This window comes from Serinus canaria, chromosome 1 (assembly GCF_022539315.1).
Source record: "Serinus canaria isolate serCan28SL12 chromosome 1, serCan2020, whole genome shotgun sequence".
NCBI classification, from domain to species: Eukaryota; Metazoa; Chordata; class Aves; order Passeriformes; family Fringillidae; genus Serinus; species Serinus canaria.
In genome coordinates this window covers 76,040,603-76,055,352 of record NC_066313.1, presented here as the reverse complement: position 1 = coordinate 76,055,352, position 14,750 = coordinate 76,040,603, and the positions used below count along the sequence as shown (strand labels likewise).

The 14,750-nt window shown below is 38.5% G+C and overlaps 1 protein-coding gene across 1 annotated transcript in view; it reads right to left on the bottom strand.

Annotated features, from left to right (window-relative positions):
* The window catches only part of PCCA (propionyl-CoA carboxylase subunit alpha), a 270,532-nt gene that overhangs the window by 61,033 nt on the left and 194,749 nt on the right, over window positions 1-14,750 (bottom strand). The window contains exon 20 of the mRNA XM_050975683.1: window positions 9,174-9,272. Coding sequence (XP_050831640.1) covers window positions 9,174-9,272 — 99 coding nt within the window. The remainder of the gene's footprint in view (window positions 1-9,173; window positions 9,273-14,750) is intronic.

Sequence of the window (14,750 nt, the reverse complement as noted above, 5' to 3'; positions counted from 1 at the left end):
TCCTGAAAAGAGTTATTTCTGTTCCACTGGCAGGCTTGTGTTTTGGGATTTGTAAATGTAATTGATGTTTTCAAGAAAATGAAAGGACATGGTTAACAATTATTCTTTTATTTCCCACCTCTTTAGAAAAAGGACCAGTCTCCAGTTTCTCTTGTAAAGTTAGATATTTACATATTCTATACCTCATAATAGATGGTTTCATATTGCATGTGATAGCAGGAAAGTAATCAAATAGAGGTAACAATAGAGAATAGCTAATTATATGCATTGTCATTGCTCTCCTAATAAATTGCAAACTATTTGCTAGGAGGTTTACAGCAAAAAGGCAAGGGGAATTTATCATTTGTTCAAAGACAAAATACCCCCATGTGTTTACCTGCCAATACAGTAAAATTACATTGTTGACATAAATTATGCTATCTTAGATATAACCAATTTCTTTTCTGGTTGATTCAATGTGCAGAGCTTTAGACAAACTTAACTATTATCACGTGAGTTAAAAGAATATTTTTCTTTCCTTATGAGAAAGTAACAACCTAACTGCAATGTGAAAAAAAAAAATCACAACTTCAAAAAAATCCATCTGCAGTCTCAAAGCTGTCAAATGGGTGTGAGTGTTGCATAAATATTATATGTATTTTTACACACAACAGGTTCCAGTATGTTATACTGCATATGCTATGTATATACAAACAAAATGCTTATGCACACATGTAAAAATAGAGAAGTGTATACAATCATACAAAATGTGTTTGATTCTCCTCCTCTATCTTGTGTATACTATACCACAGTCATTTCATAAATAATCATTTTAATCTGCAAATCCCAGGAAATTACAAGAGGGTAGTGTGATATGACTTTAGACTCTTCTGCTTTGCCATAGAAAATTATTTCCACTTAGCTGGGTATCAATGATGTATTCATTGTAAGATGCAGGAGGGTTACAATCAGCCTTGCATTAAGCCTGGAATGGATGAGCACTAGCAGATAAAAATGATAACAACCACTACACGAAGAGGGATAAAGCAGCTCAAGAAAACATATATATTACTGAAAGACATTCTTAACTGACATTGTTAGATAACAACAAGATCTTAGAATATTTTCCACAAATCTTCTGGTCTCTAAGACTCTCCAAGCTACTGGAAGGCAGCAGCTGCAGAAAACGAATGATACAAAAACAAAGAAACTCCAAGAGACCAAAAGCAAATATTTGTTTTTACTTAGCTTACAAATGTAAAAGTAATGCTATCCCCCAAACTCATAATTAATTTGCCCTGGCAAAGGCAATCAGATAAATAGATACACAACCTTCTCAAATACAATTATCTTGAACTTTTTTTTGCTGAAAGTAAAAGCAAAGTAAAAGGTTTTATTTGCTGAAAGCAAAAGCTGGAGACCATTTCTTTTTTTTTTTCTGGAGACAGAAAACACACAGATTGTCATTCAGCCAATGTTTTTTGCAATTTTTTCAAGCTATGGCGTGACCATATTCCCAGTTGAAAAAACATGTAGCAAACTACCAAACCAAAACCAAAATTACAAGCCCAGAAAATTTATGGATAGGCTACAGATAAAACTTTGAGCAAAACACTGGTAGTTTTCCAGCATGATGCTGTTTTTCAGAATGCAAAATTTCCTGCAGCCCAGCTCCTATTGCTTCATTTCAACTATTCACTAACAAAAATTCTGAACATCTTTTGCCAGGAATTTCAAATGGAGGGTGCTGTCTTTTGGTGAATACTTATAAATTCTTGAAAATTCCACCTAACAAAGCACAGGCCAGAATCATCCCCAGATAGGTTTAATTAAAAAACAAATTATTCCCATCATAGGGAAGTCAGGGAAAAAAAAAAAACACAGTAATTTACCTTGTAAAATTCTAACAGATTCATTTACTAGTACTTAATCTGTGAGATTTTGTATACATGAGGGTGCTTGGATATCTGGAAAGTTCCATCTTCCACCCATGTCACTCCTACCTGTGGAGTCCCATGGTTGGGTCAGACAGGAGGGAAAAGCTGCAGAAGTAGCTGTGAAATCTTAAATCATCCTCTCAACAAAAAAGGGTGATTGATTTGACCTTACCACTCTCATTTTCCCTCTCCTAGCAAGCAGAACTTCATTTCAGCACTGCCTTTGCACTGTGCAAAACCCCAGTGAAGGGATGCAATCCCAGACTAGCAATGTGACCAAGATTTGTAGTTTGCTGGAGTCTCTCTGTATTGCACTGCACATTCAGACTTGTTCACCCTCAGAAGCCTTTCCACTTTGGGAATCACCCCACTCCTTCACAATTTAACATTCTGCACTTCTGATGCCATCATTGTCTCCCCCTAGAGCATTAAACTACAGATGGGAAGTTAGCTTGATTTTGTGCACTGCTCTAGCCTTAGCCATTACCAGTTTCAGTTCACACTTTACAGTAAAAGAAGCCTCAGTGAGTTGTTCTTCCTCAGGGCATGTCCACATTTCCCAGGTTCTTACAAGGGCAGCAGTCAGCCAGTAGGGAAAGAGATGATCAAAGTGCTGTATGTGAAGTGTTTTGAGACTGATGTTAGTGGCACTGTGCTGAAGCAGTCTTTAAAGGGATCCTGCCAGAATGCTAAAATACTGGCCTCCCCTGGCACCTGTTGCAAGCTACCACAGACCCTTCCCATGGACTAAATGGAATCTGTTCCCAAACAGTACAAATACAGATGTTAAATACAGGGTGAGTGGCTTACAGGGCCTCAATCCACACAGATAATTCTGCAGGTGCAGCTTCTAAGAGGCTGAGGCATCATATCACTACTTTTAGGAGTTCCCTTAATGCCTGGGATTCCATTGCAGAGGATGACTTGGGAATTTCTGTCCTCCCATAAACAGAAAAATAGAAACACAAATCCTTCCTAATATTTCTTTATGGGATATCCAATGTGAGTGTTACTTCTTTTTGCAAAGTTTTTTTTTTTTAAATATTAAAACCACTGCAGGTATGCTATTACATATGCAGAGAGTCCCCTGTAAGTATGTTCATGTGTTTCTTTAATCCTCTGAGATAGGTAGGTGTTAAAAAGAAGTAGATGACACAACTAACAAAAAAGAAACAATCAAAACAAAACAAACAAAAAACCACATGATCCCACCCCCCTGCAACAACAACAAAAAAACCCTCCACAGGAAATACTGTTTATTTGATGTTAGTAAAGAATTAATCTAAAGGACATTTACTTCAACCTGAGATTTACCACATTACAATAATTAGGCATTTAGTCTTCTCTAAATTTTAGTCTTCTAAATTTTTGCTGTTACTACATTAAATCACAATGTGACTAGAACTTCTGGAAGCTTTGCCCTTGTTTTGGCATGCCATGATACATCTTGGTCCTATAAGGGGGGGAAATCTTGCAGTCAAAATGCTGCCATATGATTCTAGATCTGATAATGTCTGTGACTGCCCTGAGAAAAATTCCTGACAGGATCCATAGTCCTTTTTCACTCTTATGCCCCTCCTTTTCCTTCCCCTTTGCTCTCTGAATGTGTTACCATGTTCAAGAGAACCATTTCTCATCTTTCAGTGTTTAGATATCATAAAACTATGAGTCTGTCAGCAACTGCACACAATGCTTTGTTCCTTGGACACATACAGAATCCTTATAGTTACTCATCCTAATACTGTTTGTCTTGAAAATGGATAGCTCCAAGAGGAAAAAAATATGGCATAAGATACCATGACAACTAATGTTGATTAACATCTTGAGAAAGACAGGGATTCATTTAACATATCAGTTGATCACTTATTTCCTTCCTGAATGAAAAACAGAAAATATATTCATTTTCATTAAAGAATTGGTAAAGGTAGTGGTAAAGGTTGTGAGCTTTTAGTTCTTCTGCTGTAGTTTCATGAGCTTTTATTCTCTTTTAATTTTCCCCTTCCCTTCACATATTCTCCATCTGAACCACGGACAAGAAATTTGTACCAGAATTGGCTAGGTTAGTCATAACTGGAACAGGCTGAGAAAAAGCCAGGGAGTGAGCTACAGGTTAATCAGTGTGGGCCATCAGGAATTCAGTGCTGGGGCTCACATTGGCTTTTCTCTGCCCAAAAGTACAGCTATGTGGGTATAGGATATCCATATGTCTGCAGATTGTTCAGAGTCCCTCTTCTGGAGACAACCTAGCAAGAGTAATTTTGAAGTCATGGTTAAAAGACAACAGCAGAGTATTTGTAATTGTACAGCACAAAAAAAAGGACTGTCAAGCAGTCATGAACACTGCTCACTAAACCTTCCCAAAATAATTTTCAGGGGTTAAGAAAATGAATGTTCTGAGGTAATGGAACTTTAGATTGAAAACCTATATAATGTATCATGTCATTATCACAGATTACATCTGAGATCTCAAAACAGCAAAATGAAAAAAAGGTAATTTTTCTCACAAAAGTAAAAAAATTACACATAAGATAAAAGTCTCTAAAGAGTTGTAGGAAATGAATACTTGGGCAAAGTCTTTGTTCTCCTGTCAGATATTTCCCTGGAACAAAGACTTAAAACCTACAGCATTCTCATTTCTTCTGTTATTATAGACCAAAATAATAATTTAAAGAAACATTGTATCAGAGAAGCACTTATATTTGTCATGCCCCAGGATGCAGAATATACTACTCCTGCTGCAATTGTTGATGCAATAAATAAATTAAATGAAAAAATAAGTGATGCCACCACCGAATTCCCTTTAACACTAAGTAGAGAAAGCTCCCCTGATAAATCTTCATCTATTTCATTCACAAAAACACTTGAAGCTTGAGACTGATGATTTCAGCTTTACAGGATCATGTTCTTGTTTAGCAGCTCCATTACTCTCTTAATTACACCTTGCTGTGACTGATAAAGACCTCTTTACTGTAGAGTTTGGGATGCCCAACAGACACAGAACAGTTATGCTGGAAGGCACCTCTGGAAATCAGGTAGCCATATTCCCTGTTCAATGCAAGGCTAATGTCAAAGTGATACTGAACTGCTCAGGATCCTGTCCAGTTGAGTTCTCACTACATCCTGCAGAGCTTCATCAGAGACTAATTCTCTGAAAGCCAGGAAACACAAAAAAGGCGGTATCACCAATGCTATTGTAAAATTGCTTTTCTGAAGGTGCCAAAAGCCACAAAAAGTTTTCCAGGGTCCAGGCAGAATGCCTACACTACCTCTATGGGATAGAAGGTTTCATAACAGCAAGATAGCAGAGCTGGGGGCCCAACAGTTTGACAGTGAAAAGGCTGGGCGCCTGTGATGGAACTAAGGGTTACAAAAGCATTGCCAAAGATGGTGACAAATAATTCAAACTAAACCACTCTGTGGTTCTGGCTCAGCATCCTTTTGCTGCAGGAAACTATCTGCAAATAAAAGGTATTTAAGGATGAGTTGAGTGTTTGATGGTGGGATCAATGAAGGCATGGCATTCAACAGCACTAAGCAGTTGTAAAATTTGTCCATGTAGCACTGCCATAGAGCAGCCTCACAATCGGAATGGTCAGCGGTGTTTTATGAGAACTTGCCCAAACACAAGCACTTGTTGCTGTGAGGATCTCCTCTTAGACTCAATTTTTCTTGAGCAACCTGCTCACCCTGCTGATACCTGGTGCTGCTGTGCAGTGTCCCAGCAGAAGGTTGTCCCATGCAACCTGACTAGTAAGGACAGAGCTGAAGTTAGGTTCAAGCCTGTCTGCTGGACTCCATGGACTCCTTATCTTGAGATACCCTTAGATTCTAGTTCCCATGAGGAACAGAAGATGTTCAAACTCTACGATAAAAGATAGCTTATTCTTTCCTTCCACCTGCTCCTCAGTTCATACTGGGAGACAGAAGAGGTCATAGACAACTTCTGTGGGCACAGAGGTCACTGAAATACAGCTTACTTGTATATAGGAGGAGAGACAGAGAAGTAAAAATGCTCCCAAAATATGTCATATTGTCCCAAAATATGCCTGTTGTCTTTCTTCCAACTGTCATTACTTTTCACAATACCATGCTGAACCACCATTCTCCCTTCCAGTTTCCACTGGAATTGTTGTTTTTCTTTTTCACAATTCAAATCAGCCTCTACTTTTTCACTCACCCTTCACAGGAATCATTAAGACTCTCATTTATTCATTTATTTTTATTCTAAATATTTCCTAAAAGGTTATATCATATTCAAATCCTGTTTTTTATATATGAGTATTTTAGGCATGCATTTGCAATTAAATAAAACCCAGTCCCTTCAAATCTGAGGAAGGTGTATTGCAACTATATTCCTATAGTTCTCTGATTTTCAGCACAGTCCAAATTCATAATAGCTAGGTGTAAGCCAAATTCTGAGTCACTAACATCTTTTGAAACAAGTATGGGAAACCATTTTGGTGAAGTATTTCTGTACAAGAAAACGCCATTTGCTTGGTGAACAAAATCCTACACTTCAGGATGTGTTAAATTCAACCTCACCAAATGAGAGGTAGATTTTAGTCATAAGTAGAGAAAATGCTGAGAAACTGGGATTAACGGAGAAACTACTAAAAACAGCCACAAAAAAATCCCCCATGATGAAATCTGAGTACTACAAGAAATGCCAGGGGTCTGCCCACACCCCTATCCCTGGAAACTGTATCTCAGAAGTCTCTTGCCCAAATGATCCCAAGTTTTCACCACTTCATCCCTTTTTATAACATCCTATGGATTTCACAGTAACCCAAAGCAGCACGATGATTTCAGAGCCCTTATGCTGCAGCCACAGGACCTGCAGTACACCCCAGGGTTCTGGTCCCACCCTCATCTGGGGACCTGGCCAGGCACTCTGCAGCTCCCATCTGCTGCACACAGATGGGCTTCCTCACACAGGAAACAAAAGCAGGAGGAGGGGGGCTGCCACACATCTTTCTTGTGCCCTGGTATGCCCTAAACAGACTGTGACCAGGGCATATACTTCTTCTCAGGCACTCAGGTCCCATACACTAGAAAATGTCCTAGAAAATGTGGGTTTTAAACTCAAAGGCCCTTCATAACTCTGCAGCAGAGCTGGTGTTCTGCTTTGCTCTAATTCTCATTGAGCCTTTTGCAGAGGAGTAAAAATACAGAAGAGTGCTTAACTACTTATTTTTAAGCATGCAACAGATATGCAAAAATTTGAATGTCTACACTATAATTACATAAATAAAAACATTTAAAAATTATTTATTCCCCATTTCTATGTTTAAGTGCTTTGCTAGATTGTGGCCAGACTGCAGGATTGAGCCAAAGGTGCATAAATCCAACCTTCAAAGGAATAAAACATTCACAAAGATTGTATTCGGTTGAGCAAATTTAGAAGAATGAAACCAACTATGAAGAAAAATTAGATTGGCTGAAAATTAATAAAGCACAGCTGGAATTATTCGATTCATCCATATTTGTTGCTTAAATGGCTCTAGGGCTAAGTTTTGCAGAAAGAAGATACTCCAAGACTCAGGGGTCAATTGCTTTTGGAGACAAATTGACCTACAGGAATACACTTGTCTAATTTGGTTCTTGCAGTGGGGCAAGTCTAAGAAATTTATAACCAAAAAACCAATTTTGATTCCAGCGAGCGACTATCAGAGGTCAAGTTTAAGGTTCCCATAAATTTACATATATACACTAAAAGATTAATAACTTCTCAAGCTACTGAGTTTCTTTGCTAAAAGCAAAGGCAGATAAAATCTGAGAAGGAAACAACATATGTGCTTATTCCACATTCTGTTGGCTAGATACCATGGACTGAGCTCATTGCATGTTGCTGTGGCTAGATGTGAAGTATTTCATAGGGTTTGGTCATACTCAGGGAATGCAAGTAACACTACTGCTGGCCCAGCTCCTAGAAGAAAGCTTCTTCAGATCATATAATCACTAATTTTAAAACTAATTTTATGTGCAAATTCAACTCTTATTAGCTAAAAAGTGTTACTACTGTTAGTTATATATCCAGTCATACAGCAATTTAGTTTGCAATGAGGTCTTGTGAACACAGTTATCCATTCTAAACATAATGCTTTTCACCTAGGCAGGTTTTATAGATTCATACACTGGTATTTTCTCCTGTTCAAAATTAGGAATGTACTTTATAAAATGGCACTAAAATGGACCAGTATTAAAATAGTAAAAAAAAGAAAAACATACCTAAAAATAGAAAATTATTTTAGATATACGCACACCAAAGCCACATCTAGTATTTTAGATATACACACTCCTTGAAGCTTGCATAAACCTCCTAAGAAATATACAGAAGTCCAGAATTTACTTGGGAACATAATGAAAATTTCACTCTCAGGCAATACTAACCTTGAAAGATACAGTAATTTTTTATTTGCAAGTTGCAGTCTTTTAAATTTAATCAAAGCAAAAATATTATTTTCCAGCTGGGTAATTTACCAGGAGTAAAAATGAAAAACTAAATTCATGCATTTCATTGTAAATTATGAGAAATCTGACCATTGTATCACTGACAAATGCATAGGAATGAGATACTCTTGTAAGTAGAAAAATACTTTCAGTAAGTTTTTATTTGTTTTTCATTATTATCAGGATCAATAGATATTTGTAAATAAATGATTTGCCCACAAATATATAAATCCTGACTGAGGTTACATTTAGAAAAGCATGGGATGTTTTTTCTCTATTTATCTTCTCAAATCATGGAACTAATCATTTTTCTTATAAGTATATTAAAAAAACATGTTACACGGGAGATGTGCTGCCCTGTGACTTTCAAACTGCAAAGGCCCAGAAGTGCAACAATCACACAATCCAAACATGAGGGAGAGACTAATTTTACTGTAGGTCCCCATGTGGGATTTTGTTGTGGGTTAGGTTAGGAAGGAGTTTTTTTCCTTTTCTTTCGGCTGATCAGTTTTTTTGGTTGGTTGGTTTTTTGCAGTAAAGCATTTCTTATTTTTTTAGATGATTAAGACACTCTGTCTCCTCACAAGCCATTAAAAAAAGACAGCCTATAAGCTGGGGTAAACTTCTGTCATTCAAAACTCTAGGTAAGTAACTTGGAGTGCATCCAGAGCTTTAGTGGAGTGAATTTGTCTCAAAGTAGAAACATTCTGCTGCTTGTACAACATCACATCATTTGTGTGATGCAGCAGGTTTAGACCCCAGGTTTCAGAATTATTTGTATGCCCAAAGAGGCTTTGGTGAGATTACCTGTATGGTCCTCTGAGTGCCATCAATGGTGACAGACAACAAGGGTGAAGCCAGGTTCCACTCGCTGGTCACATTTAGTTTCATCCCATCAACTTCCACCTGTTGTGACACCAAACAAGGCTGTTACTATTGAAGACAGACAGAAAACTGATCTCAAGTTCATTACTGCATACAAAGCAGCAACCATTTTAAAACAGATGGCTCCCAAACAACCTGTCATGTTTACTGCTTCTGCCATAAAAGACAGGGTCCAACAACAGAGTCTTCCAGCTATCTCTGGGGAGAGGTGAAGGACCTGTGAACAGCTGCCTCTGAGTAGCAAGGTTTCAAGTGATTTCCAGCAAGTAACAAACAGCCATCCAACTTTTAAACCTATCTGGACATGCTACATTTACTGCAATTAGACAAGTAATGCATATAAATTCCAGTGACACCTTGCAACCCACACAACAGGGCTTGCATATAATATTCTCTCCAAGGACCAAGGAAGAACTTTTCCGATGCTTCTAATGAAGGGCTTTGCATTGTTATCTTAATTAATATGAGGCAGTAATTAATTCTTCGGCGTTTTGCCTCAAAGTCTAGAAAAACTTTGCAAATTCTGACATGCTTTCTTTCAATATACAGCTGATCAGAGAAATACAATTTCTGATTTGAATGCCAATATGCTTATCCAGAAAGTGGCTTTCATTTTAAATCATACCATATTCATTATGCAAAAATATTTCTAGGCGAAGAGCAAAAATGATCGGTTCTGAAAAAAGCATAGATCAGCCCAGCTTAAATGACACTTTTATCATTCTTCTGTTGTATTACAGTGTTTAAAACACACACATCACACATTCAACACTATAACAGCATCAGAGAAAGAGATGGTTATGAAAAAAATGATTACATATGGACTAATGTAATTGGTGATTAACATTTATGGCATATTTTGAACAGTCATCATACTATTGAAGGTAGGTAGCTATTATTCTCTATATTGCATACATTCTCAATAACTAGAAAAAAATTCAATGCATTTAGAATAAAAGCTGGGCACACCTTTTGCAAAATAAAACTTATAAAGCCTACTCTTTTAGGTCTCAGACTTATTATTTGATCTAATAATAAGAAGAAGCATCTTAAAAGAAATCTGTAACAGAGAAGTTCAGAAAAACAGTGTGTAATTTGATAAATTTATTTATTTTTAGAGGAAAAAGTTCTGGCTTAAAAAACACTCTAATTTTATAGACTTTAGCTTAGAACACAAAGTTTGCCTTAGTGATACAGTCTATGCAATTTCCCTGGGCTTTGACTATAAATAAAGTTACATGCAAAGAACAAGAAGAAAAACAAGTCATTTATAATGGTTCACCAATAGGCCAGATTAGCTGGCATGCTTCAGGTACTTTCATTGCTCCAGTGATGCAAACCAGCCACAAACCTGGCTTGAGTTAAACCAGACCTGCAGCTGGTTTGCATTTCCAGAGCACTGCAGAGCAGCTGGAACACTCTGGTGAACCCAGACCACTCTCAGCAAACGTGCATCAGCAAATACTGTCTTTATTGAGAACAGGAGAAACATCTCAAAAAGACTTTTCCAAATGGAGTAAAGCAAATCCAGTGCTCTGTCTTAACCCCCTGTGATTAGCAACTGACCTTTGGTAAGGTAATTATTTAAATTCTTTAAATGTCACTATTGCTAAAACCAGAGAAAGACTCTCTTCACTGGAGTCTGGGTCTGAAAACATCATTTACCATGTGTCTCCAGGGACAGAGGTGAGACACCATCAAAGCAGACCAGGCTACTGGTCACCAAAAATCCTTCAAGTATACATCATACTGCTTGTGGCAGTGTAGGATTTACATGCAGCCTCGGAGAAAATCTATAGCTGCTATCTACAGTTCTAGCAAAGGGTGTTCCAGGGCCAGGATGCAAGTCAATACCTCCACAACAAACTCAGTCTAATCATTAGCTCCTTTGTCACTGTAGAGATGAGCAAAAGAGGAATAAACCTCTTTGTCACAGTGGTAAATGACCTGTCCAAAATCCCTCACAAGGGTCAATACAAGTCTCCCCATTCTTGATTCCAGATTACATTAGTATCAAAATATTTCTGGTGGAAACCACCCTGTGAAAGGAGAGGGCAAGCAGATGCTAAGTCTAAACAAACCAGGGCACTCCAGGCTGCTTATGTGCAATAGAGAAACCAGCGGATAATGCATTGCCACTATTATGGTTTCTCTATTCAAGAAAGGACAGAGGGTCAGAGGAAGGGTTATATGAACTAATGCTTATCCCATAAACTGCAGCAGACTTCTCACAGAATGGAGCTACAGGGTCTTAACTGCCTTCACCTGCAACTCACCATGGTATGTGCAACTGAGGAAGATCACAGAAATCATAGAATATTCCCAGTTGGAAAGGACCCACAAGGATCATTGAGTTCAACCCTTAAATTAATGGTCTATACAGGGATAGACACCACAACCTTTGCATTATCAGCACCATGTGTAACCAACTGATGATGTGAAGCCAAGAGAATCCCAATGAAATCTGGCTGCCTGTGCTCTGATAGGTAGGATGACAAACACAGGACATCAAGATATCAGAGAAAATTAACAAGGAATGAGGATAAGATATTTACCATGTAGTGATCATGTTACTTTTACTACAAATGAGGGAAAAGGCAGGGGTGGAGGGGAAGATGGGACACAGTGTGCCAAAAAGCAGATGGGGATTGAAATCAAACCAATACTTTAATAGAGCAAACCTTCTTTCTGCAGCTCAACAGCCAACAGCCTAGCAAGGCTAGCAGGTAGAAAGAGGCAAAGAGAGAAGACGGTAGAAGAACTTGTCAGAAGTTTCCATTTGCCTTCATCCCTCCTCTAGCAATGGATATCATAACTGAACCTAATAAACACTGCAATAAACCCAGGACATTTTTGCTTTAGGTTTGGGGGGTTGGAGGTGAAGGTTCAGGGTGTGAAGGGGGACATGGGGATTAACTAATGATATTACATTGCCTACTTCCCATCTTACTTAGTTTCTTTACTCCTAAAACAGCCAAGAACAAATCACCATTCAATGGAACTGCAGGGAAAAGGTCCCAGTCAACTCCTTCCTGCAGTGGGTCACATTGTGCTTTACACCACACCTATATAGTGTAGCTTTATCCTTAACTACTCAGTTCCAAGTATACATGTATGTGTCTGTGCATCCACAGTAACTATGTCTGCATTGCTGTACTACACCTACGTGACATAGTGGTGGTGAATTATCCCTTTTTTTAAAGGTTTGTTTGTCCCAATGTGAGGACATAAAAGATGAAAGCAGCCACAGTCCTTCACAATTATTTCCAATTCAAAAGCTACTGTAAATGAGGTCTCAGAAAGAAGAGTGACAAGTCCAAGGCACAATGCTAGAAAAAGGTCAACAGCTTACCCCACTGTCACAACTTTGCAGACTTTCGCTGGCACGCACCTGAACTACACAAGTAGCAGCCCCTTCACCTCTTGTGGAGTGAGTTCCTGATGTTCAGCATGATATGTACCAGCTAACCAATAGTGCAAAGAGCTGCAAAGCATAATCTGCATTCAGTTTCCTTTAGAGAACATAATTTGGCATTCTGTGTGCATGTCAGGCAATTAAAGAAGGCAGCACAAGCCTGAGTGTTATAGCCCTGTTAATTTACTAATGCAAAGTCTCGCGTACATCTGGCACATGTCACTTCTGTTCTCCTGGAAATGAAGGTGGTATTCCAGGAGACTAGAGGGCAGCTAAAGCATTTGTTTCCTGCCTGATCCTTCAAAACATTATGCCTGAAGTTCCTCATGCCAGCCTTGAGTCTGACTAACTTAAGTACTCTGATTTAATCCCATGGTTTCAATTTTGCCTCTCAGCATGGTGTTTAACTTGAGAGTCCCGGCCCTAATGACTTGGCTATGCCACCCTTAGCCATAGGACTTATAGCCCTCTTGCTAAAATGGAATGATGGCATTCTCTAATCAATCAGATCTAGAAAATGAAAAGTCACCCTCTGCAGACCTGCCTAGCTGAAGTCTTTCTCTGATCAAGACAGCTGCCCATGAAGATGTACTTTTCAGGAAAACAGACATTAGTCTTCACAGGATATACATGAATATTCACTGTCATAGCCTCCACTCCCTTCAACTGCCATTAATCTAAGGGACATCCACTGGGCAGCAAGGGCTCTACAAAGTGAACCTTAAAATCATTCCTGCAAGGAAGGAACAATAACAACAAGCATAACTCTTGTAAACATGAGGTAGCTTATATGTTTGAGGACTGTTCAAACCTACATAAAGCTCTCCTCTTCTGTGGAAAAAGCAACTGTCTCAAGCAGAAGACTCCTTACCTCCATCACTGCTAACCACACCATCCATGCCAAAACAGCAAGGAGATTCTTTTTATTTTTATAAATCAGGTAGGTATTGCTTCTTGTGCAGAAGACGAGGTGACCAGAGAACTTGCAGCAGTGTGGCAATAGAAGGTCCAGCCACAGGCAGCAGTAGTCAGTAAGAGTCTTCAGTGACCTCAGATTAAGCTAATTGAGCTGGACAAAACAGTTTTTGGTTCTCAGTTTTCACAAAATGCATGAAATTCTCATCTAACCTACTGTCCAGCCAACAGAGAAGTACATGGGAATGGAAAAGGCAAGTGAAAACTGTCCTCTTTCCCCCTCTTTCTTCATGGGACTGCTTACCTTTTGCAGACCCATGCAACCTCAAAAGAATGCAAGGAAAGTCTTAGTGGAGCTGATGAGCCAAAGACTTCCTTTAGAAGCATGATGCATGAAACCCCAGGCATTTTGTAAAATATTTTGCTAGTTTTTAATGTAAAAAAAAAATTAAAAATCACAGTTAGCAGAAGAGTTCAAACACTATTTTGCATCTATATATTCTCATAGCAAATAACCACAACATACTTCCTTATCATGAAAATTACTGGCTACCTGGAGTCTGTAAGAACATGTGGTAATTTGCAGAGCTGTCTTGGAAATTATTGGGTCTTCTAATACAACTTCCTCTAACTTTCCCCACACTGCCTTTAAGAACAAAATCAGAGTCATATTTGCCACATTAGGAAATAGCAGCAACCAAATAGTGCTTCATACGTTGTCATTCATAAATGCAAATGAATTATGCATAAATGCAAAGAAACCCACTAAGACTTCCCATGTGGACAGTTTTTATTAGTTAAGCTTCTTCTCGTATATGCTTTATCTGCTGTTCTTTGGACTTTATTTGATAGTGACCCAGAGTCTGATTGCTCCCAAAGTGTTTGACATTTTCTAGGACCAAGTCCTGAAAGAGGTGACAGTATACTCTCATCGAGTTTACAGATGGCACAAAACTGGGTGAAACACTTGAGAGCAGGGCTGCCTAGGTAGAGAAGAGGAAGGGGCTAATGAAAACTTCATTAAACTCAATACTAATTTTTAAGTCAAACATTTAGAAAGGATGAACCCATTGCAAAGATATGTTGCGACCTGACTGGCTAGGGAGCAGCTCTGTGGAGAAGGACTTGGAGGTGTGGGCAGGCACATCAGCAGAACATGACTGAGTCAG